The sequence below is a fragment of the Pleurodeles waltl genome, chromosome 6 (assembly GCF_031143425.1).
Source record: "Pleurodeles waltl isolate 20211129_DDA chromosome 6, aPleWal1.hap1.20221129, whole genome shotgun sequence".
Lineage (NCBI taxonomy): Eukaryota > Metazoa > Chordata > Amphibia > Caudata > Salamandridae > Pleurodeles > Pleurodeles waltl.
Genome location: NC_090445.1, coordinates 323,468,422 through 323,490,562, shown reverse-complemented (window position 1 = coordinate 323,490,562; position 22,141 = coordinate 323,468,422). Strand labels below are relative to the sequence as shown.

Here is a 22,141-nt window from a genome sequence, read left to right as displayed (position 1 = left end):
ATTCAACAAAATGGCTTCTGCCACCCAAGTGTTCCCTCTTCACTTATTGAGGGGCCACTGGCGGTAGAAGACTAGAGGTGGTCCCAGTAGAGGTTTGGGCTGCCTATAGGCAGGGCTACTGGAATTATGCGATTGTGCGGCAATTTTCACTTAATTATAGATTTGCCGCATTTGCCACATAATCCATCATTTGCCTTATCAAAATGATAAAAAACAAAAAAATATTTCTAGCTCTAACGGTTCAAAGGTTTTACAAAATGCAGCGACATTCATTGTAGGAGTGGAAGGTCCTTTTTGCAAAGGTTGACTGGTCATCTTTCTATTGCTTATTGTGATATTTGAGTGTTAAAATGGTTCTAATAAGGTGCAACCAATGTCTGGACAATGTTAGCCAGTTTAAAAATTACCAAATAATGAAGTAATACTATCACAAAATGTGCCGCATGACACCACATAATTTGCCTTTTCTTTCCGAATCATTTACAAAATCCCGCCCCATAATTTGGCCTTCATCTGCTATAAAAATTCCAGTGGCCCTGCTTATAGGGTAATTTGGCAGTGCTAATGGGCTGGTCTGAAAAGTGAGTGTGAGGGCCTTCTTTATTGGCAATTTGTGGGCCTGTTTTCAGGTCTGGTAGGTCGATTATTGCTATTGATTTCCCTGCTTTTAACAGAACTATTGCCTGCAACAAGCCCGAATACAATCCAGTCTCCTATACCTTGCTAAACACCTACACAGCGTGTCTGTACAAGTTCAAAACTGTTACGATTTGAAAATGTGGGCTAATTTTTATTTTAGGTATCTGGTGCGGTAATGGGTTCATTTTTATTTTGGTGCCTGAGTCTATTTCCTGCCGTAAGTCCACTCTGGTCCACTGTCCCTTCTCCCGTGGGTAGGAGAGCCCTCGGACTATCTAACCACTACCGTCCTCTCCGTCTGACCACAGACCTGTTTAGGTTGAATTCTGGGGAGGCCGCGTGTTACATCACTTTAATGCGGAGTTGGGACTGGGGGGGGTGGGGGTGGAATCAATACCCAGGTAGGCGCTTTGGTGAGGTCATGGACTTTTTGGTGACCGCCTACAAGTAAACCCCTTCGGGGCTGCCATTTAAAGGGCTGGACGGTCTTGTTAGAAAACAGTTTATTCGAGAACCCAGAAGGATACATAAGTTACTTTCTGACCTTTCGACTGCGCTTCTAAGCGCTACACCAGGTGCTTGGCAGAAGAGGCCAAAAGCCTTTCATTAGAGACGCTTGGCCGCCCAGTTCCCCGTGAAATCCAGCTCAGGAGATCAAAGAAGAAGGGCTGGGGCGAGGGGGAGTAGAATTCCACCTTCAATATTGAAATCAAACTTCGAGACTGTATGGATCGGCCCTGTCTTCCTTGTGCATTCTTAGAGATGATTATTATACGGAATTCTGAGCACTGCCTTATATGACGCAGATGTTTTTATTTCACCAATCTATTATGGCTGTAAAACCTGACATGGTCTTGTGCTGTACAATGTAGAAAATGAAAAACAAATAACTAGTTACACCACCCAACCATGGGGCTCGGGGTCCCAGTTTCTGTGCTTGCATTATGGCCCACGGCATCCTTCCTAAGGCACTGCGGTCTGCTCTGAGATGAACCATGACTCGCACAGCGGGCGGTAAAATGGCCGCCAAGCCCCGTACCTGTGGTGGTGACTCCGGAGAACACCCAGCACTGGCCGTACTTCACCGGCATCCCCGTCTGGTGGTACTTCAGCAGGATGTCCACGCTGCCCACCCAGGCCGTGGGGTTAGTTCCCGCCGAATAATCTCCAGACCAGTCGCCGGCCACCACGCCGTTATCGTCCATCGAGTTCACCTGAAAAGAGTACAGAGGTCAAAGTTCGTGAGGGTATGGTAATAATAGCTTATTTTATACAGGAGTTATTCCCTCGCGCTGAAAATACCACATTTTAGTATCATCAGAAGCCGGAATCGGTAGACATTAGAAATTGCGACCCGCAGATTAGCGCGTCCCAGCGGCAAGAATTTAGCTCACTGAGCCACCGTCTCTAGCCCGGTGAAAGTCACTTTCTTCACAGTATTAATGGGACAAACACACGAAAGCGGTCTAGCATAGCGTGTTGCAATGACAGACTTTGCTCTGCCCGCTACTTTTTTCCTAGTTTTCAAAATGAATCCATAACTTTGATGGGCAAGCAGGAATTTTAACATTTTGTTAAATATATCACACGGCTGTTTTCGAAGAAAGATACACTGGCGTGTCTTTGAACTGTTTCATAACATCTCGTGCTTGGGGTTAAGAGGTTTTCTATAAAAGTTAAAGAAAGTGGGCTTACGTTTTATGTGTATATTATTTCCAATTTGACCTCGAGTTGTGTGGTATTTTTCAGTGTACATTTTCACCGAGTATTCAAGTAAATTTAAACAAATCAAAATAACCAAAACGCCAGTGCGCAGGAACCCTCCCAGTACAGCGGCGGCGTAGCCAGCGTGTCATGGACCCTATTGCAGGCCAAAATGGGCCCCTGGTCGCTGCTTGAACTGTGAAATACAGCAAAACTCAGAGTTCGGTCGGCCGCTCAGGCCCCTGGTGCTACTGCACCTGCTGCACCACTGGAAACTACGCCTCCAGCCTCAGCTTGTGTTTATGAGTGAACTCTTGTTCACCTCTTGACAGTTATCTTTTGCCTTGCCCACATTAATCATAAGACACGCTGTAAAAACACTCGTAACTGGTCTGGGCGTGCCGAGGTCGCAGAAGAGGAAGGAAGGGCCTTCGCACTGAGCAGGAGGGCGGCTCGGTAGATGTCAGAGAAAGGTTGCGATAAAAGTGCCAGAGAGGAGGGGATCTCACGCGCATGGAACGCGGGCTGCTCCCTCCAGCCAGGCCCCTGCCCGGAATGCCTGGCACCCTGGACTGATAGGGAGGGTGAGCTGCACCCCCTGCAGAGGTGGGCACCACGCCTTTACCGCTCCTCTCATAACCTCACTCTCAAATCATTTTCTGCAGCCCCTTGGTCGAAGGAGTGGCCACTGTCTCGGGGAGACTTGGCAGCTCCAGCCAGCGGTCCCCCACACTAGCTCGCGTACTTCATTCGTTTATATTTGAGACCCGAGCTCTGACTGCTGCCAAGAAATGCAACTACAATAAAAAAAAAACTGAGGCCCATATTTATAATTTTTGCGCCGCTTTTTGTCGCAAAACCGGCGCAAAGTTTGCGCCGCTTTTGCGTCAAAAAGTGGCGCAAATGCGGCGCTAATAAAGTATAAATATGGGCCTGAGGGTCTTAGAACCAAGCGACTGGAACTGAGATCTGTAACTGTGTCCTTTAAACAGAGGGCCCAAATTCAAGGCCGAAGACATAGGTTCAACCATTAAAACTAAGGGCCCCAGAAGCAAGCATCCCGCCATAGCCAGACTTCAGTGTCTTTAACACTGAGGGCCACAGAAGCAAGCAGTAGGCCAGAAGTCCAGTGCATTAAAGGTGAGGGTCTCAGGCTGCAGGTCAGTACTCAGTGTCATTAAATATGAGGGTCTCAGGCTGCAGCCCAGAAGACCAGTGTCATTAAAGATGAGGGTCTCAGGCTGCAGGCCAGAAGTCCAGTGTCACTAAATGTGAGGGTCTCAGGCTGCAGGCCAGAAGTCCAGTGTCATCAAACCTGAGCATCCCAGGCCCAGTAAGCAGACCATAGCCAGAACACCACTGTAATTAAAAGTGAGTACACCAGACACCTGCCAGACGCCGAACCCCAAGGTCATTAAAACAGGGGGCCCAAGAGATAATCATCAGGTCGAAACCTGATTGTCTTCACCTCTGAGGGCCAAGGCACTACAGCGGCCTGAATACCACAGGCATTAAAGATGAAGACTCCAGCCCCCGCCGGAAGGCCAGGAATGCCCTGGCATTAGAAACAAGGGCACCAGGGCCCTGCATACCGCAAGTAACACTCGTGGAAGAGTAGGTTCCTCGTGAAACCTGAATGCCCACTGGCAACCCGCTATGAACATGTGTGAAACACAGGGACATGCAAAGAAAGTGCCTATCACAAGGGCACGCGAAGCAGGGAGGTTGTTAATGCTCTCTCTCCTACAACAACAGCTTGGTACCTCATGGAAAATGTGTTAAATAAGTGACAGAAACATACAAATCACAGCTGCCTCATGAAAAACGTGACTAGGTAACCACCTCACAAAAGATAGGAATCACACAACTCATGAAAGACGCGCAACATTTGTGCACCTTATGAAAGGAGTGAAAACAAGCAGTGCCACGGAAGACGTGAAGAACGCACACCGATCCCCACGAAACATTTGAAAAAGTCACGCACCTCTCGAAAACATGCAACATACAACTTCCTCACGATACAAGTGCATAACACATACATGGCACAAAAGATGTGCGGGATGCATGCACCTTATGAAAGACGTGTGAAACGGAGCCACACCATGCAAGATGTGCACAGTTTTGGACTGTCCCGTTGGACACTCTGGCAGTGCCAGCGGGGCCAACTTGAAAGGGTCACTGTGGGCCATTTGCCGAAGCCCGTGGCCGAGATGAGACAAGAAAACGGCCCCACTCTGAGCCTATCTAGCCGACACTTCAGCCCAACAGTGGAAGTGCGTGAAACCTGTACCTCACGAAAGACGTGCAAAATGCATGCATCTTACTACAACAGTGCAAGATAAAGCCACCTCACAAATGACGTGCATAACATATCTCACAAAAGGCGCGCATAATACATATACCTCAGGAAAGACGCGCTAAACGTAGCTACCACATAAAGCAGGTTGAAAACGCATATACCTTACCAAAGACCTGCAATATAGTCACCTCATAAAATATTCAAAAAACACACACACCTTCATCACTTTACCAAAGGCATAGATAATTACCACCGCAGATGGCGAAACAACGACCCCTCACTAAAGACAAAAGAGAGACTGCTCTCAAACAGTTAGCAAACGCCATGTACCACACAAAAGAAGTTAAAAGAACACTCACTAGTCATAGAAGAGCAGAGGAAGACATTCGCAGGAAAGGGGAGAGTACCTCTTAGAATTTAGCTGTGATAAGTCAGTGAAAAGGTGACAATTTTGAATACTACACATAGGGTTGGATAACGGGGACCTGAATTCTGTGGCCGTCAATTTAAATAGAAAAAGGTCCAAGTCACGTTTTTTTGTAAGACTGCTGACCAAAATTCTTGGCGCCTAAGTGGAGCACTTTAACCCAAGTGGGGCATTCCAGGTATCCGGGGGCCGGACTGACGTCAGATTGAGTTGGAGTTTTGATCCTCAGTCCAAAGAAAGTAATGCTGATGCTGTGACACATGCCCTGAGTGGGTCTGATGCTCTTTGGCGGATATGCCATATTGGACTTTTGATCAGAGGGTCAGCACCATAATGGCCACGGAAGAGGCCGGTACCTGGCCAAAGGGCGGGACACACCTGATGCTACGGTGTTTGTTTTTAAAATGTGTGCACTTTCTTGGGACACCTGGGAGGACACACTTGAAAACCAAGGCCCTGATTTAAGAGTGCCTAGCTCTACTTTAGCACCACCTTAGTGACATTTTTTTGATGCTAAGGCAGCGCTAAGGTGGCCTTGTCCCTGCCACTTTGTAACCCTTTGCACTACATTATGCATGTGCCATGCATAATACATAAAAAGCGGGAGTTTCCCCATGGGGGAGGGGAGCAAAAAAATGGCAATGCGTCATTTTTTCCCAGTACTTTTAACTCCTGCTCCGAGCAGGCATTTAAAGGGGGCACACCACTGTTTACAATGGGCCTCTATGTACAGTTCAGGGTTCGCGCCAACATTTTGACGCTAACTCCTTTGATGCTAACCCTGAACAGTACATCAATAGCATCAAAAATGCTGTCACATTATCTCACTCAAGTAACTTTGGGTCCTAGGGCAATTCCATGGCAGATGTAAGAAGTCTGCATGAGAGCTGGGTACCTGGCACATCCTTCATTCTGTTGGAGCCCACGTCTCTGAAGACTGGCAGGTGTGTGATATAGTTGGTGCAAGAATTAGAAATGGATGATTTCCAATCTACAGGTACAGTTAAAACTCCTGTATTACATTGATGATATACTGGTGGCCAATACCATGAACACAATATTTTGTCAGGTCAACTTAAAAACACAATATTTGGAATGACACCTTAATAGTGCTGTTAAACTAATACTGATTTCAAATAAAATAACTGTAATCAAGGAGGTTTGTAACTTCAGCAATATGTTTGACAAGAATCTTATGTGCACCTGAACTGTATGAATACAATTAAAGTAATCTGACTAATATTAACAATTTTTAGATGTTTATATTGTGTAGTTGAATTAATATTCATTTATTAATCAAATAAAATAATTTTTATATACACACACGTATATATATATATATATATATATATATATATATATATATATATATATATATCTTGAAATGATTGCAGCTCTTTGAAGATCTTACCAGAGCAGAGACAACTCGGGTGACGTTGATAGGGTCTCCTCGTCCTGGATAGGGCATGCCGGCCCTGTCTAGCAGGTATAAGCATGCGTCAAGCACCCCTTTATTGAACTGAGGAGAAAGAGCGGGCTGTTAATACCTGCAATAATCTCCAGCATCTCGCTTAAGACCCTGAACCCCTCAGTAACCTACCTGCCCAAAGTTCCATGAGCGCTCGCCAATCTGCTGCTCGGTCCCGTAGTATAGACGTCCGATCTCATTCAGAACGTACTCTCTCTTCCAGGACTCGTCGCTCATGAAGACGGTATCCACTGTGGAAGAAAAGAGAGTGTGGATAAGGGGCTAGGCTTCTGCATCAGCATCGTCCTTGTCAGTGATCACCAGTTCTCGTATCATTATCATAGCGGCATGCTGTATCTTTAGTTAAGCATAGACTGTCCCATTGGTATTCACCTACCTTCTAGGTTCTCTGTTTTCCCTTGTGCATGTGTTCTGGACTGGCAGATGCTCCCATATGCTGGCTTGTGAGCACCATCACAAGATTAATATCTGAATAAATGATCCTTAACATAAGGAATACTCCAGCTTGTTTACAACAATTTGGCAACAACTTTGTCCAGACCAGCAAAAGGTTTAGACATAACCCCGATGATGACTTTTAAACCTACAAAGTTTTTTTCTCAAAAATTGAATTGCCTCAACACCGGCTTGAAAGACTTTGGCCCTCATAATGAACACAGCAGTCGAAACCCCCGTGTTCATGCTAGCAGTCTTCCCAGTGACCGCCAGCTCCCCCGGAACCCCACCGGCTGTATAATGGACATTCCTCTGGGCCGGCGGGTGGAAACATTGTTTCCGCCCGCCAGCCCACAGGAATGCCTGGCCGGGACATTGATGGCGGCTCCACATGGAGCCGCAGCCAATGCCTCTGTGCGGCGGGTGCAGCTGCACTTGTCGCGCAGATCACTGCCCGTAAATCGGGAAGTGACCAGCACGATGGGGCACTGCACAGGGGCCCCTGCACTGCCCATGCCAAGTGCATGGGCATTGCTGTGGTCCCCAGGGGTGCACCGGAGCACTCCTTCCGCCAGCCTTTCAAGGCTGGGGGATTTGGGATCATTATCCGAGGGGCAGCTGCACTGCCCTGTCAGATAATCGTGCCGTCCACCGCCAGGCTGCCTGACGGAGGCAACCTGGCGGTGGGTGAGGGCCGCGTATGGTGGCCCTCCATGGCTTCATTATGTGGCGATGTGGGCCGCCATGCCGGCTGGTGGCCCACACTGCCTTGTTCATAATGAGGGCCTTTATTTTGAAGCTTCAATTATGCATTATTCATTGTGCACCATTCCTGATAAGTAGATAATACATTTATCTCTGGCCGCTGAGCAACTCAGCAAATTAGTAACTCCCTGCACTTCCTCACATGCCTTCATCACGTCCTTGGGCCCACTGGGCCACTGACTACGCCGCCGATTACAAACTCTGCTCACTCACTCCAACATGCTGCTACCTCCTGCCATGAGTCAAAGTGCATTACAAAAAGTATGGGAACTGTGATGCTGCATATTCAGCGGAAGCGGGGTCAATGAGCCTGTGGGGGCGGGGTCAAAGGTGTGGCTAAACAAACAAAATACTCTGAATGTTTCGGTCTTTCACTTTCAGGTAGCTACATATAAAATAAGTCACTGCTTAAACGAAAAATAAATGTAAAAAAGTTAAGTTAACCAGTGGCAAGCACATTATGGCACATTACGAAATTTCTATTAATTAATGCACTGCTGAGGTCGGTGTATGACCAGAAAGCCACAGAATGGAATCTTGGTTGGAGCAGTGGAGAATGGTTATACAGCAGGTGGAAGCTGCTGAATGGCTCTCCGCAGCTGTCATCATCAAAAAGGCTGATGGTAATTGGAGATTTTGCATAGAGGTTCGCTGTTGCGATAAGATTATTGTCTCTTACTGTTATCCACTTCCAAACATCAATGAGATGGTTCTCCTGTTGAAAAGTGGTAAGTACTTCTCACAATTGGATTGGAGGAGTGCTTAGCACCAAATTGGTTTATATCATGAATCTAAAGCATTGACACCATTCATAACTTCTGAATGGGGTTCTGCAGTTTAACAGACTTCCATTTGGTTTGGAGTCAGTCGCCAGTGAGTTTCAGAGACTAATGTCTGATAATTTGGTCAGCAAGACAAAGTCTTGCTCTTTTAGGAAGATGCGGTTTTTGGAAGAACAAATGAAGAGCACACGTATAGATTAGAAAAATGCCTCTGATAAGCTGTCTGATGACAATCTAGATTTATGAACTGACAAGTATACTTGTTTTTACAAATTGGAATATGTTAGTTATTTCAACATAGCTAAGGGGGTAACGCCTAAACTGATCTTATGTGTGTGATTGTCAGTAGTGCCATTCCAGGAGATAAAGAGCAGCTCCTTTCTTACATGTGGTTAATGAAATACTACTGCAAAATTGTATCAGATTTTGCAGATAGAACTAAAAATGTACCTTTGCTGCTCAGGAATGGCAAGTTGGTTCTGTGGGAGGATGTGCAGCTAGACCCATTGAAAAAATACAGCAGTTGCAAATGCAGACATTCTGTCAGTACTTAATGTCAGTTGGAAAACAGTGATGTGTGATTGGTCTGAGTGCTTAACTCTCACAAATGCATGGCATTGGAGAAAAACCACTGGCTTTTGCCTTTGTCGAAGAGAGGTTCTGAAAAGAATAATTCAGCAATCGAGAAGAAGGTGTTAGCTGCTGCGAGAAGTACAGAGCATTTTAGGATGGACATATGGGGTCTGGGTGTGATTCTGATAACAGCTCACAGGCCTTTCTTTAAAGTTCTGAGGAGGGAGTGATAAATACTGCTCGTACATTGACGCCCTCTGGCCTGAACTGGAAGTGTTGCTTCGGTAACAGGCTTTGAGGAAAAACAAAGAGAAACCCTTCTTACACTGACATCTGAGAGGTACAGACCAAGGGTAATGCTCTTAATTGGACACCTACTTATTAGTGCTGGGAGTGCTGCTTCAGTAACAGCCTTTGAGGGAAAACAAGCAAGTTCTGATCTTACGGTGCCACCTACTGGCTGAGGCTGGGAGTGTTGTTTCAGAAGCACAACTCTGTTGAGGGTCAGCCAAGTACTACTCTTAAAGTGACACCTGCTGTTCGGTGCTGGGAGCGCTGTTTCAGTGACGCAGCCTTTGGCGATCGAGACCTAAGTGCTTTTACAGTAACAGCTCGTGGCCGGAGCAGTGGATGTGGCTCCAGGAGCCCCTGGAGCGGGTGGACTGCTGCTGAAGTGGAGTGCCACGTGCAGTAATTGTCTAACCCCCCTGAAAGACGAAGAGATGGAGAGGGATGAGATAGCTACCGAACCCCCCCAGAAATCAGGAAGAAAGAGGCAACGGCAAAGGAAGGAGGACTTCTACACCACAAAGAAGAAGCATATCACTTCCCAAACTGAGGACCAAAATGATGGCTACACCACCATCGACTCAGACGAGGAGACCATAGAGGACACAGGAGGGACCCCGAGCGAGCCAAACCAGTTGATCCAAACGGTCCTCCAAGAGCTGCATCAACAGCTGGCCCTGATCGATACCACCGGGGCCCCAAAAGAACAGGCCCAGTGGACGAAAGTCCCAGAGGCAGTAGCCGAAATAGTAATTTCGGATGAAAGTGAGGAAGAGAGCAAGGGAAAGGGAGACCAACAAGAGTCCCAGCACCCCCAGTAGAACAGCTTAGGGCCCAACCCAGTAGCGGTTCTCCCTTACCCAGAAACTGACAGCTACCGCCGAGACAATGGCCATATCATTGCTCACCCTAAACGTCAGGAGTGTGAAGGACCAGGTTAGGCGAGTTGGCACGTTGTCCTTCCTGGCCGCCCAGAACCATGATGTCTGCTTTCTGCAGGAATGCGGGATTCCGTACGCCCAGTCGTACAGCCAGCTTGAGCGGCAGTGGACGCACGGGCCATCGTTTTGGTCCGGAGGAAACGACTGCAAATCATCTGGAGTCGCCATTCTGATCAAGGGGAGGCATTTCACCACCGACAGGGTCACTGAGCAGGTCAATGGCAGAGTGCTAGTCGTGGACGGCTCGTGGTCAGGTGAGCCCGTTAGGCTCATCAATGTCTACGCCCCCCCAGGGAAGAATGAACGGCTCGAGATGTTCAGGGTGCTCAGGATGCAGCTTGTGACCTCCAGGACCATCCTGATGGGTGGTGATTTCAACTGCACAGTAGAGTTGGACGGACGCACTGGGTCAGACTCTGCAGGGATGGACGTGACGTCCAGGCTGTTGGTGGAGATGACAGGCGAGGCATCCCTGCAGGATGTCGTAGGAAGTATGGGGCCGAACGCCAGGAATTATTCCTGGAGTAGGCCGGATGGGTCCGTGCGTTCACGGATCGACTTCCTCTTCACCTCCCAAACGGTAAAGCCTGGGCGGAACTCCATGGTCGCCGTCCACTTCTCGGACCACAGAGCAGTCAGTTTCGAGGGGGAACTTACAGGGAAGTTCCCCGCTGGCCCCGGATCGTGGAAACTGAACTGCTCACTGCTGGAAAACGAGGAGTTAGTGGCGAACCTCAGAGTCGCGTATGTAGAGTGGAGGGACATGAGGGACCTCTTTCACTCCGCCGGCGAGTGGTGGGAATGGGTGAAGGACAGGTTCCGGAGCTTCTTCCAGGATGCAAGCAGAGCTGCTGCACGGGAAAAGAAGAGGGATTTCAGGCAGCTGCAAAGCAAACTGCAGTGCCTGTTTGAACTCGAGCTCAGGGGATGGGACGTGGATGACGAACTGGAGGAAACCCGAAAAGGGCTCGCAGAGCACTTCAGGGAGGAATCCAGGAAAATCATCTTCCGGACCAGAACCGAGAACCTCGAGAAGGATGAGAAATGCAACTCTTTCTTCTTCAAGAAACTTCACTCGGCCCGCACCCCGCTGGTAGAGCTTCGGGACTCGGAGGGCAACCTCCAGAGTGGGAAGAGCACATCATGAAGGTCGTCACCGACTTTTATGGCGAGCTTTACTCACCAAAGTCGTCAGAGAGACCCCAGGCGGACAGTTTCCTAAAGGGCATCTCAAAGACACTGAGTCCGGAAGAGAGAGGGGGCCTGAACGCGCCCTTCACCCTGGAAGAGCTGCACTTGGCCGCCATGACCTCCAAGAGAGGCAAGACCCCCGGAAGTGATGGTCTCCCAGTGGAACTTTATGTCGAACTGTGGGACCTGATCGGGCCAGACTTGCTAGAACTCTACGGGGAAGTGGTGGGCAAGGGCAGTATGCCGCAGTCCCTGCGTGAAGGCATGATAACGCTTTTGTACAAACAGAAGGGAGAGAAGGAGGACCTCAAAAACTGGAGGCCCATCTCTCTCCTCAAGAAAGTGATAGAGAAGATAGTCCACCCTGACCAGACCTGTGGGATACCGGGCCGGCAGATCGCAGACAGCCTGGCCCTGGTCCGAGACACGATCGAGTACGTCAAGAGCCGAAAGGTTCCGACGGCCTTGGTCAGTCTGGACCAGGAAAAGGCCTTTGACCGCGTCTCCCATGAGTTCATGGACCGGACACTCCGAGCACTGGGACTGGGTGACTTCTTCTGTGACGTGGTGACCGCAATGTATAGAGACACCTCTAGCACAGCGTTGGTCAATGGATGGAGATCCGACCCCTTCCCCGTCCTTTCAGGGGTTAGGCAGGGCTGTCCACTCTCACCTCTTCTGTTCATTTGTGTTATAGAGCTCCTCGCCGAACGCATCAGACAGAACAATGACATCAGAGGAGTGATAGTACCAGGAAGCGGCGGGAAGGGCGAAGTGAAGTGCTCCCTCTACATGGACGACGTCTCAGTGTTCTGTGCGGACGGGCACTCCATAAAAGAACTTGAGAAGACTTGTATCGAGTTTGGGAAGGCGTCGGGAGCAAAGATAAACAGCGCCAAGTCAGAAACCCTACTCTTCGGCCACTGGACCCCCACCAGAGACCCACTGCCATTCCCCATCAAGCAGGATTTCCTGAAGATCCTTGGAGTCTGGTTCGGCGGAAAAGGCGCTGCAGAGAAATCATGGGAAGAAAGACTGGCAAAGACGAAACAGAAGCTGGGACTCTGGAGCCTCCGGAAGCTGACGATCGAAGGGAAGTCTTTGGTCCTGCGGAACGAGACCCTGCCAGTGCTCCTGTACGTCGCACAAGTATGGCCAGTGCAGCCTTGAACGGCCAAGGCCATCACGAGAATGATCTTCTACTTCATCTGGAACTCCAAGATGGATAGAGTGAAGAGGGAGGTGATGTTCAAAACCCACGACAAAGGAGGCAAAGGAGTGCCAGACATCGCCACCATCCTGAGGGCAACCTTCGTATGCCACTGCGTGAGGAACACCCTGAGGGCAAAAGATGAAAGCCACGCCGGCTTCCTGATGGCACGGTTTTTCCTGTTACCGACGTGGAGGCGACTTGGTTGGGCAGAATGGGACAGCGCAGTCCCCTACAACTGGGAAACCCCATGGTTTTACAAAGAAGTGGAGAAGTTCATCAAGGAGCACGGTCCGGCGGCACCAGCCCCGACGCAGTGGACTCCAAAGATCATCCACAGACAGATCCGTGCGAGGGACGTCAGCGAACCGATCGGTGCCCTCCCCTCTGCCACAGCGGACCACGTCTGGAAAAACGTAGCCTCCAAACGCCTGACCAACCAACACAAGGACATTGCGTGGATGGCCATCCAGGGAGGCCTGCCAGTGAGAGCCTTCATGCACGCAAGAGGGCTCAACCGATACAAGTCCTGCCCAAGAGGATGCACCGCAGATGAGACGACCTACCATCTCTTCTGGGAATGCGCCTACGCCCAGGACCTTCTGAAGGCCCTAAGCACGGAGCTTGGGGCCTGGATACCAACAACATGCATCACCGCAGACTCGGTAATGTATGGTTTGTTCCCCGGTTCCCATGCACTCAGAGACCTCCAGGGCTGCTGGAGGCTCCTGTGCTGCCTTAAAGATGTTCTTCTATTTTCCAGAAACCGCCTGGTAGTAGGGAAGAAGGAGACATCGACCCTGGTCTGCTGGAAGATGATCCACAGCCTCCTGCGTGACTACGCAGCACTGGACGGATCAGACGACGACAGCGACGACGAAACCTGAAGGGGTCCGCCCTGGAGGGTCCACTAACCTGTTGTCTACTTTTTTCTCCTCAGGACCCGAAAGGCGAACGGAGAGGACTCAGATGAAGACAGGTGTAGTAAATGTAAAGTGATGTAATGTAATGTTTTTCTTTTGATTAACGTGACCTTTTTCCTTAACAGGTAAAAGGTCAAAGGGATAGCTTGTGCACATGTTGTCAAGCTTGTTACCTACGACTTACGATCAAATAGGTATTTGTGTACGGTGACGATTGTATGTATCTGAACCAACGCACGAATTCCTGACATTTGGAAAAAAAAAAATTGTCTAACTGGAAGGAGAAGATAACTGAATACTCGCGGGTATCAGGAGTTAAAAAGTATTTCACGGCAACTGAGACAAAGGAAGGAGACGGCGATCATGTACTCGGGAATTAAATAATGGAGGGTATGAGAAAAATGAAATAGCAAAAGATTACAGTGAATTAGAATACCGATACCAGGTGACGTTGAAAGTAGTGTGCATGGGAGCAAAGGAGTCAAAGACGAGGTACTTACATTGACACCAGGGGTTGTAGAGGATGTAGACGGCGTGTTTGGGGTCCCTGGTCATGACGTAGCTGCCGCCGGGTGACTTGGTTTTCACCAACATATGCCACTTGCCAATGGGAGCCTGTGCCGAGGTATTCACCCACAGGGTGACCTGGTTGCCTGTCGCCTCGGCCACCTGTGACCCCCACTGGCCGTTGTCGAACTCGCGCACCTGCGGCACCAAGACCATCGTGCCCTTGGACACCTGAGGGGAATTTCCTGCAAGGGGAGAAAACAGTAGTTATTGGAGGGACTGGCCCACGATCACACACACAGTCAGAGCTCGAGTTAGAGTGAGGCAGGAGGAGGTGAATGGGCTCGTCGGGTCTTATGAAGAGTCAGTGGCAGAACTCGGGTTATCATAGGGCAAGGGGAGGTGAAAGGACACGCCTCAGATCACACACATACCCTGCGGAACAACCAGCATTAGACTGGAGAGCGGGCTGGTGACGAGGTCGCCTGACGTCACATGGTCTGTGGCAGACCCCTTAGAAGCTGGCCTACCCCGCTACCCGTCCAAGGGGTACACGGAGAGCCGGCGTTATAAACAGGGAACACCAAGACACTGAGGGATGAGTGATTAGCCAGTGAAACAGAAACGAGCTACGACCATGTTGAAGGTACATAGCACACTAAGCCTCGAGTCTCTCTCTAGGCGCTCTAAACTCTGCTCTGGACCAATTAAACAATGTAGATCATTTAAAATTAGTGAGTCAGGGGTTATGCTGTGGTTAGAGTAGGTCACTTATGCGGGGGAATGGGAGACTTCCTAAGGTCACAGAGAGCGTCAGAGGTAGCATTCGACTCATGCACAGGTATAGTTTTGCTGAGATTACGCTGGAAGCTGGGTGAACTAGTTTATATTGAAGCACTGGGATCTGCAGGGGCTAAGGAGCATGGCGGAGCCAGGATTGAATTGACGGATGTGAAGAGGAACCAATTAGTCTGGGGTCACAGCCACTGGGGTTAGCCAAATGTCACACAACGAATCAGTGGCAGAGAGGTCACCCGAAGCCGAGGCAGGGCTGGGGCTAGACAGAGGCACAGAGGCGAATGACCCGTCTAAGATTATAAAGTATTTTTATTATTATTATTACTACCACCAGGCGTAATTACGCTGCGGTACCGGAAGGCACCGCTGTGCCTCGTCTTACGCCACCATGTCACCCGGGGACGTGCAGTGACACGCTGTACCGTGAGCCGCGCCCGGGCGTGTCCCCAGACTCACCCTCCATAGTGCCCCGAGGCTGTCGATGTTCCCTTTCCGCAACAACTGACCTCGGAACGCGGTGTCCCCGCCTGCCCTGCCTCTCGAGCGACTCGGCATGTCACCCATCTCCCACAGGCCTGCGACTCAGCATATCACCCATCTTCCACATCTCCCACAGGACTGCAACTCGGCATACCACCCATCTCCCACAGGCCTGCGACGTCAGCATACCACCCATCTCCCACAGGCCTGCGACGTCAGCATATCACCCATCTCCCACATCTCCCACAGGACTGCAACTCGGCATACCACCCATCTCCCACAGGCCTGCGACGTCAGCATACCACCCATCTCCCACAGGCCTGCGACGTCAGCATATCACCCATCTCCCACATCTCCCACAGGACTGCAACTCGGCATACCACCCATCTCCCACAGGCCTGCGACGTCAGCATATCACCCATCTCCCACAGGCCTGCGACTCAGCATGTCACCCATCTCCCACAGGCCTGCGACTCAGCATATCACCTATCTCCCACATCTCCCACAGGACTGCAACTCGGCATACCACCCATCTCCCACAGGCCTGCGACGTCAGCATATCACCCATCTCCCACATCTCCCACAGGACTGCAACTCGGCATACCACCCATCTCCCACAGGCCTGCGACGTCAGCATATCACCCATCTCCCACAGGCCTGCGACTCAGCATGTCACCCATCTCCCACAGGCCTGCGACTCAGCATATCACCCATCTCCCACATCTCCCACAGGACTGCAACTCGGCATACCACCCATCTCCCACAGGCCTGCGACGTCAGCATATCACCCATCTCCCACAGGCCTGCGACTCAGCATGTCACCCATCTCCCACAGGCCTGCGACTCAGCATGTCACCCATCTCCCACAGGCCTGCGATTCGGCATGTCACCCATCTCGCACAGGCCTGCGACTCGGCATATCACCCATCCACCACAGGCCTGCGACTCAGCATTTCACCCACAGCCTCCTGTGATGGGGCTGCGTCATTTCTCGTCAGCGCCAAGTCGTCTGCGAGGCTTTAGCCTGCTAGCTCTCTCCCCTCCCCCGTGTATAGTTGGAGACCCCCCCACCCCCACAGTTTCACACGGCCCTGTCACCTTGGATGCTAGCCGCGTCAGTACTCAAAGTTTCCTGCTAAGGTCGTAGCAGGCTTTCGCATGGCCGAGCACATACAGGCTCGCCTTGTAAGGCTGTTGGGACAGTCAGTCATGTAGGGGCAGTGACTCTGGTAGCTCTGTTGGGCGAGGCCAGTCAGAAAAATGACGTAATGCAGGTGGCACGGTGTAGGTGAGAGGAGTAGGGTCAGTCACATGGGTCTGTTCTACCACATTTTGAGGATGGCGGTTGAAGAGTTACTCTTGCAAGTGTATACTTGATGTATGAATGACTCTCCCCAAGCCCCTCCGGCCGTTCAGAGGCTCCCGTCTGTCAGAACAGCCTGTTGGGTCTGGCAGGCCTTACTCCAGGCGCTAATTACCAGACCGGACGGAGGCCCAGCCAAGCCTCAACTACAGGCCTCAGCAGACACGGGAGCCACAGAGGGGCGAGCCTGGGCCACGGATAACTTGAGGGGACCGCGCCCTGCAGATACAAACCAAAGCAGGCAAATTACAGGCCGATGATAGTCCGTGAGGCTCGGAAAGGACAGGAGAGGGACGGGCGCCAGGGGGTGCGAGAGCGCGAGAGACCCCAGGACTGTCATGAATGGTCGCAGGTTGTCTAGGGGCGGGAGGTAACGAGGGACACACACACTCTGGCGGTCACGTGTGAAGTGGCTCGGGGTGAGCGGTATGGATCAGGGGTGTGATGGAGTTGAAGAGGGTAGTGTACGAGCCCAGGAAGGGAGTTCTAGATAGCCCAGGGACGAATGGAGCTATAGGGAGGGCCGGGAGTGGGGAGGGTTGTAGAGTGTGGGAGGCAGGAAGGGAGCTATAGAGGACGCCGGCAGGGAAGGAGCTGTAGGGAGCGCCGGCAGGGAGGGAACTATAGGAAGAGGTCCAGCTGTGAGCCACCTGCTGGCAGTGGTGTAGCGTGCTGGGTGTGAAGGAGCTGTAGGGAGTTCCGGCTGGGAGGAAGCTGCAGCGTATGTTACTGGAGCGCTGGCTGTGAGGGAGCTGTAGTGAGTGCACCAGGTGAGAAGGCCATGCAGGGGGTCGTGTGATAGTGTGGGCTGGGAGGGAGCTGTATTGGGTGTTATAGGAGCTGCATGGCGCGCAGGCTGTAGCGAGTACCATCTGCGAGAGAGCTGTAGCGGATGTGCTGTTTGCGGGGGAGATGGTGGGGGTGTGGAAGTGATGCTTTCAGTGACAGAGACAGTGTTGACCCTCTGGTTTTGATGGTGGTCTCAGTGTATGAGTGCAGGTTTGAAGAGATGAGCTCTGGTTTCACTGCAGAAGTCAGAGCAGGAGATCTGGTCGCGGTGTAGACTGGCCCTAGGAGCTCTGGATTCAGTTTGACTGTAGTGTAAGAATCTAGTGTCCGCACAGGAGCTCACAAGTCGGTATAGTAGAACTCCGGGTTCGACTAGGCGCTACACGGTTTCTGCCTAGCTGCCAGTGTAGGGTCTTTGGTTTCAGTGCACGGGTCCGTGTAGGCGCTCCGTTCCCACGCACCCAGCCACACTCACCGATTTGGAACTGCAGGACGACCTGGTCGCACTCGGGGTTGAAGGGCCGCTTGAGCTGAAGGCAGACCTGGAAGGGCTGCCCGCGCCGCACGATCAGATCGTCGTACTCGAACTCGTTGGTGTGGTGGTCGCTGCGGTTCCGGCCGCTCCTGTCCCTCATGAGGTCCACGCCGGTCACCACTAGCATCTCATCTGAGGAGGGAAAACACGGAGGCAGTCAGAGGTGGCAGGGCGACCCGGGGCGCCCTGGGGCAAAGAGCTCTGCTCCACGAGAGACATCCCCCCACCCCCCCTCGACACCTGAGTAAAAAGCTGTGATCTGGCCCCCATGGAGGGGCCTTTGCCTTCTTGCTCCTCAGCTATGGTGCACTAGCTCCCACTGAAGAGAAGGCTCTACCCTGGCCCTCACCAAAGGGGAACTATCTCCTGTCTGTGGAAAAAGCTGTGCCCCAGCCCTCATGGAAGGTGGCCTGTCCCAATGAGACTCTAAGCAGGTGCTGGGTAGGACACTATCAAACGTGCCCCTCCACCCTAACGAGGGTTATGTTAGGCTTCCAGACAGAGGCAGACAACAAGCCCTGACATTCTTTGGGGCGCTCTGTTACCAGGTGACCTGAGTACTGGTGTAAATCAGATGAAAACTGTTCCCAGTTAGAGGTGCTCCCTCCCTCCCCTCATCGGGTAAGCCGAGATACACATTTCCCTCTCCACAGGGGAAAGCAGGCGCGCAGCTCACACTAGAGGGGTACCCTCCCGAGGGTGACCAGTATTCTAACGCCAAAAACCGGGACGTTTCTCTAAGAAGAAAGGCTACGATGTTAGTCAACTGAACGCCAAGAATGACAGTGCTCCTCAGCATAGAGTTCCAGAAGAGGCACTAAGAACATAAGTGGAATGCAATTTTTAAAGCCAATATTATGCCTGTTTCTTAATTTGATTTCTTATAACAGCTGCCAGGATATGAGCTAATTTTCCCGAAATCTCCCGGGACAGCTGGTGAAATCTGTGAATGTCACTGCAAATCAGGGACGCCTGGTCACCCTACCTCAGACCCCAGAGAGGGGGTGGCGCGAATGAATGCCCCCTCTGGAGGAACGCTGTGCGCGTGAGACCAGGGGAGACTCTTCACAATTGCGCGTGGCGTGCGTAAGGGAGGCGCACTACAGGCCGTCTCTCACCATTAACCTCTCTGGTCGGCAGCTCGTCCAAAGATATGCCGTCTGCATCCACTCCTCGGGGCTCGCCTCGTTCTCTGCCTCCGTGTCCGTCTCGGCCTCCGTCTCCGCCATGGTCGGTGTCCCTGGCGTCCCTGTCCCCTGGCCTGTGTCCTCTATACGGGGTGGAGTGGTCATCCGCAGTCTGGCTGCTGCAACAGCCACAACAGCGCTCGAAAAATGATTTCTTCCTCTCAACTGGCACCTCTATAGCAGTCACCCGGCTGGGCCGGTGGGGCGTAGTTGCAGCAACGGCAGGCGGCCACCTGCCTGCATCTGTTCTTTCAACAGCCGGCATCGTACCTGTAAAATACATTTAATTCGGCTTAGAGGTGCATGTACAGTTTGTAATCCAACACATAAAAAAGCTTCAAACACACTTCCCATGCAACATCCATAGGTCATTAGAAGCCACCATTAATCTTTAAAGTTCTAATCACTGATTGACAGATACAGCCACAAACAAAGAGAGGCTAAACACAACCTAACAGACAGATGCCATAACCCAAAGTGGTAATCAGTAACCTAACAAGCACCATCCATGAACCAACATGCGCCAACCACAACTTAACAGACAGCTCTCATAGTCCAGTGGAGCCATCAACTATCCAGTAAGCATCCTTAACACAAAATGTGCCAACCACGTCCAACATGCAAAATTCACAATGCACAGGAGTTATCAGTATCCCACTGGGCCCCCTCTGTAACTCACGAGGCAACAAGCACAGCTCAACAGACAGCATCCATTACTCAATAGGGTCATCAACAATCCTGCAATCAGCAATCATAACTAAAGAGGTACCAATAACAACCAACAAACAACTTTCACAAAATACAGTACCACCAAAAACCCAACAGACCCTATGTTTCAGCAAGGTAGCAATAACCCAACAGGCCCCATCCATGACTAGTAAGGACCAAACGCTTTGCAACAGAAAGGACCCATACCCCCACAGGTCGTCAATACCTCAACAAGTTCTCATTGGTAAGGCTACAGAGGCCATCCATAAACCACTGGAGTCATCCACATTCTCCCAGTAACCAAGCTGTCAGTAGAGATGGGAGGTTGACATAAATCGGAGTCAAGCCGAGTAAACCTAGGGATCTGGTTTAGTCCTGGCAGCTAGAACATGCGTCAAGCAACTTAAAGGAGTATCGTTATATTACACAGAAGATGACATACAAAAATATAATGACTCTTAAAACTCAGAGACAATTATGTGGGAGTGTAGAATTATCCACAAGCTCACACCCTTAAAGAAGCTGCTGGTAAATGCTTGAAAGTTTCACTTCTAGTATTCATAAACCACTAACACCTTTTGGCGTGCAAACACATACCATTAAAAGTTAAACAGGCCTGGGTGGCCAAAACAGCACTAGGGGGGCAGTGTGGCACACCACCTTAGATTGAGTAAGAGATCCGTCCTAAGGGGCCGAGGAGATAGCCAAGATATCATGTACATGGTATCCAGTGCTCGACTGTGTATCCCGGGTTTATGATACTGACCATCGCTAGGAAGAGTGTAGTGCTGAGGGGACCTCTTTTTATAACCAGTCCCCTTGTGCAGATGTTTTGGAAGGATGGCCACAGCTTCATTACAGATGTCATAGGAATGACTCGCCCAGCAGCTTTACTGCTGAATGTGCCTCCTCAGACCCCTGGGGTCTTGGGCCCATATTTATATTTTGTAGCGCCGCATTTGCACTGCTTTTTTGATGCAAAAGCGGCGCAAACTTACCAAATCCAATTTTATTTTGTAAGTTTGCGCCACTTTTGCGTCAAAAAATGACACAAATGCGGCGCTAAAAAATTATAAATATGGGCCCTGGTGTCATCCCCGGGCGTATTATATGGATCCTGTGTGTAATGTCACTAGCTCCCCTAACCTCACAAACACAACTATTTCACAAGATGCCAAACTTCTCAACAGAGCCAATAAAAGACCCCAGCAGGGCACTTAGGTTGCAGGACCCTCAGTTTACGACCCCGATGCGCTAAATCTGTGCAGTTCAGGTTGTCTACGATTCCTATCTCTGTGTCCACTTTCTGGTTCTGCTTGCACTTTAAAAATACATTTTAGGGTAAGCCACAAAAAACCCGAACTGATTTGTGCACCTGCAGCTTACAACAGAACGTCTTCATTTGGTAGGGTGCCCCATGTTTTGTTTTGTTTGCAAAATGAGAAGAGAAGCAGGCAGTGCCCGTTTCACTTCTAAACTGTCAATCAGATCGAACCCCGGGGAGAGACAGGGATGTGGCTCGTGCTGGGCTTCGGGCTTTGATGCTGTGCCCACCTGCATGTAGTGCCACAGACAACCTTACAAATGCCCTCGGTATCCCAACAGACACCATCAGGCAACAGACGCCGATAACCCAGAAGCACTAGCCATAACCCAAAGGAAAATTGTACTGTAGTAACCCAAAAAACATTAAACAAAGCCTCTAAACACTTTATACACGCATACCATGCACACACCAACAGGCGCCCTGGGTACGCAGGCACATACCACTAATAGTGCAACATGCTCCATACATAATCTTACATAACCAAGGAGACAGCACCGATGACCCAGCAAGCACCAATAAAAACGCAACATCAGCAATCCAGTGACACCTATCAATAACTCAACCAGCATCATCACTAACACAAAGGAAACTTGTCACATTATTATTCAAATAGCCATAAACAAAGCCTCTAAAGCCACAATACATACATACCTTCATGCACCAACACGCAATAGTATAAATATTTGTTTATGGCACTAGTTGCTGTCATGCTGTACAGAGCACTAAGCTGTCAATTCTTTTTATGATTACCTCCCGTCCCTCCCTCGCCTTCCTTTTAACC

General features: G+C 50.4%; 1 protein-coding gene across 1 annotated transcript in view; it reads right to left on the bottom strand.

Annotated features, from left to right (window-relative positions):
- Nucleotides 1-22,141, bottom strand: part of TGM1 (transglutaminase 1) — a 50,727-nt gene that overhangs the window by 11,426 nt on the left and 17,160 nt on the right. The window contains exons 2-7 of the mRNA XM_069238153.1: nucleotides 19,257-19,595; nucleotides 18,079-18,270; nucleotides 14,167-14,418; nucleotides 6,670-6,788; nucleotides 6,481-6,588; nucleotides 1,679-1,853 (exon numbers count right to left, since the gene is read on the bottom strand). Coding sequence (XP_069094254.1) covers nucleotides 1,679-1,853; nucleotides 6,481-6,588; nucleotides 6,670-6,788; nucleotides 14,167-14,418; nucleotides 18,079-18,270; nucleotides 19,257-19,590 — 1,180 coding nt within the window. The 5' untranslated portion in view covers nucleotides 19,591-19,595. The remainder of the gene's footprint in view (nucleotides 1-1,678; nucleotides 1,854-6,480; nucleotides 6,589-6,669; nucleotides 6,789-14,166; nucleotides 14,419-18,078; nucleotides 18,271-19,256; nucleotides 19,596-22,141) is intronic.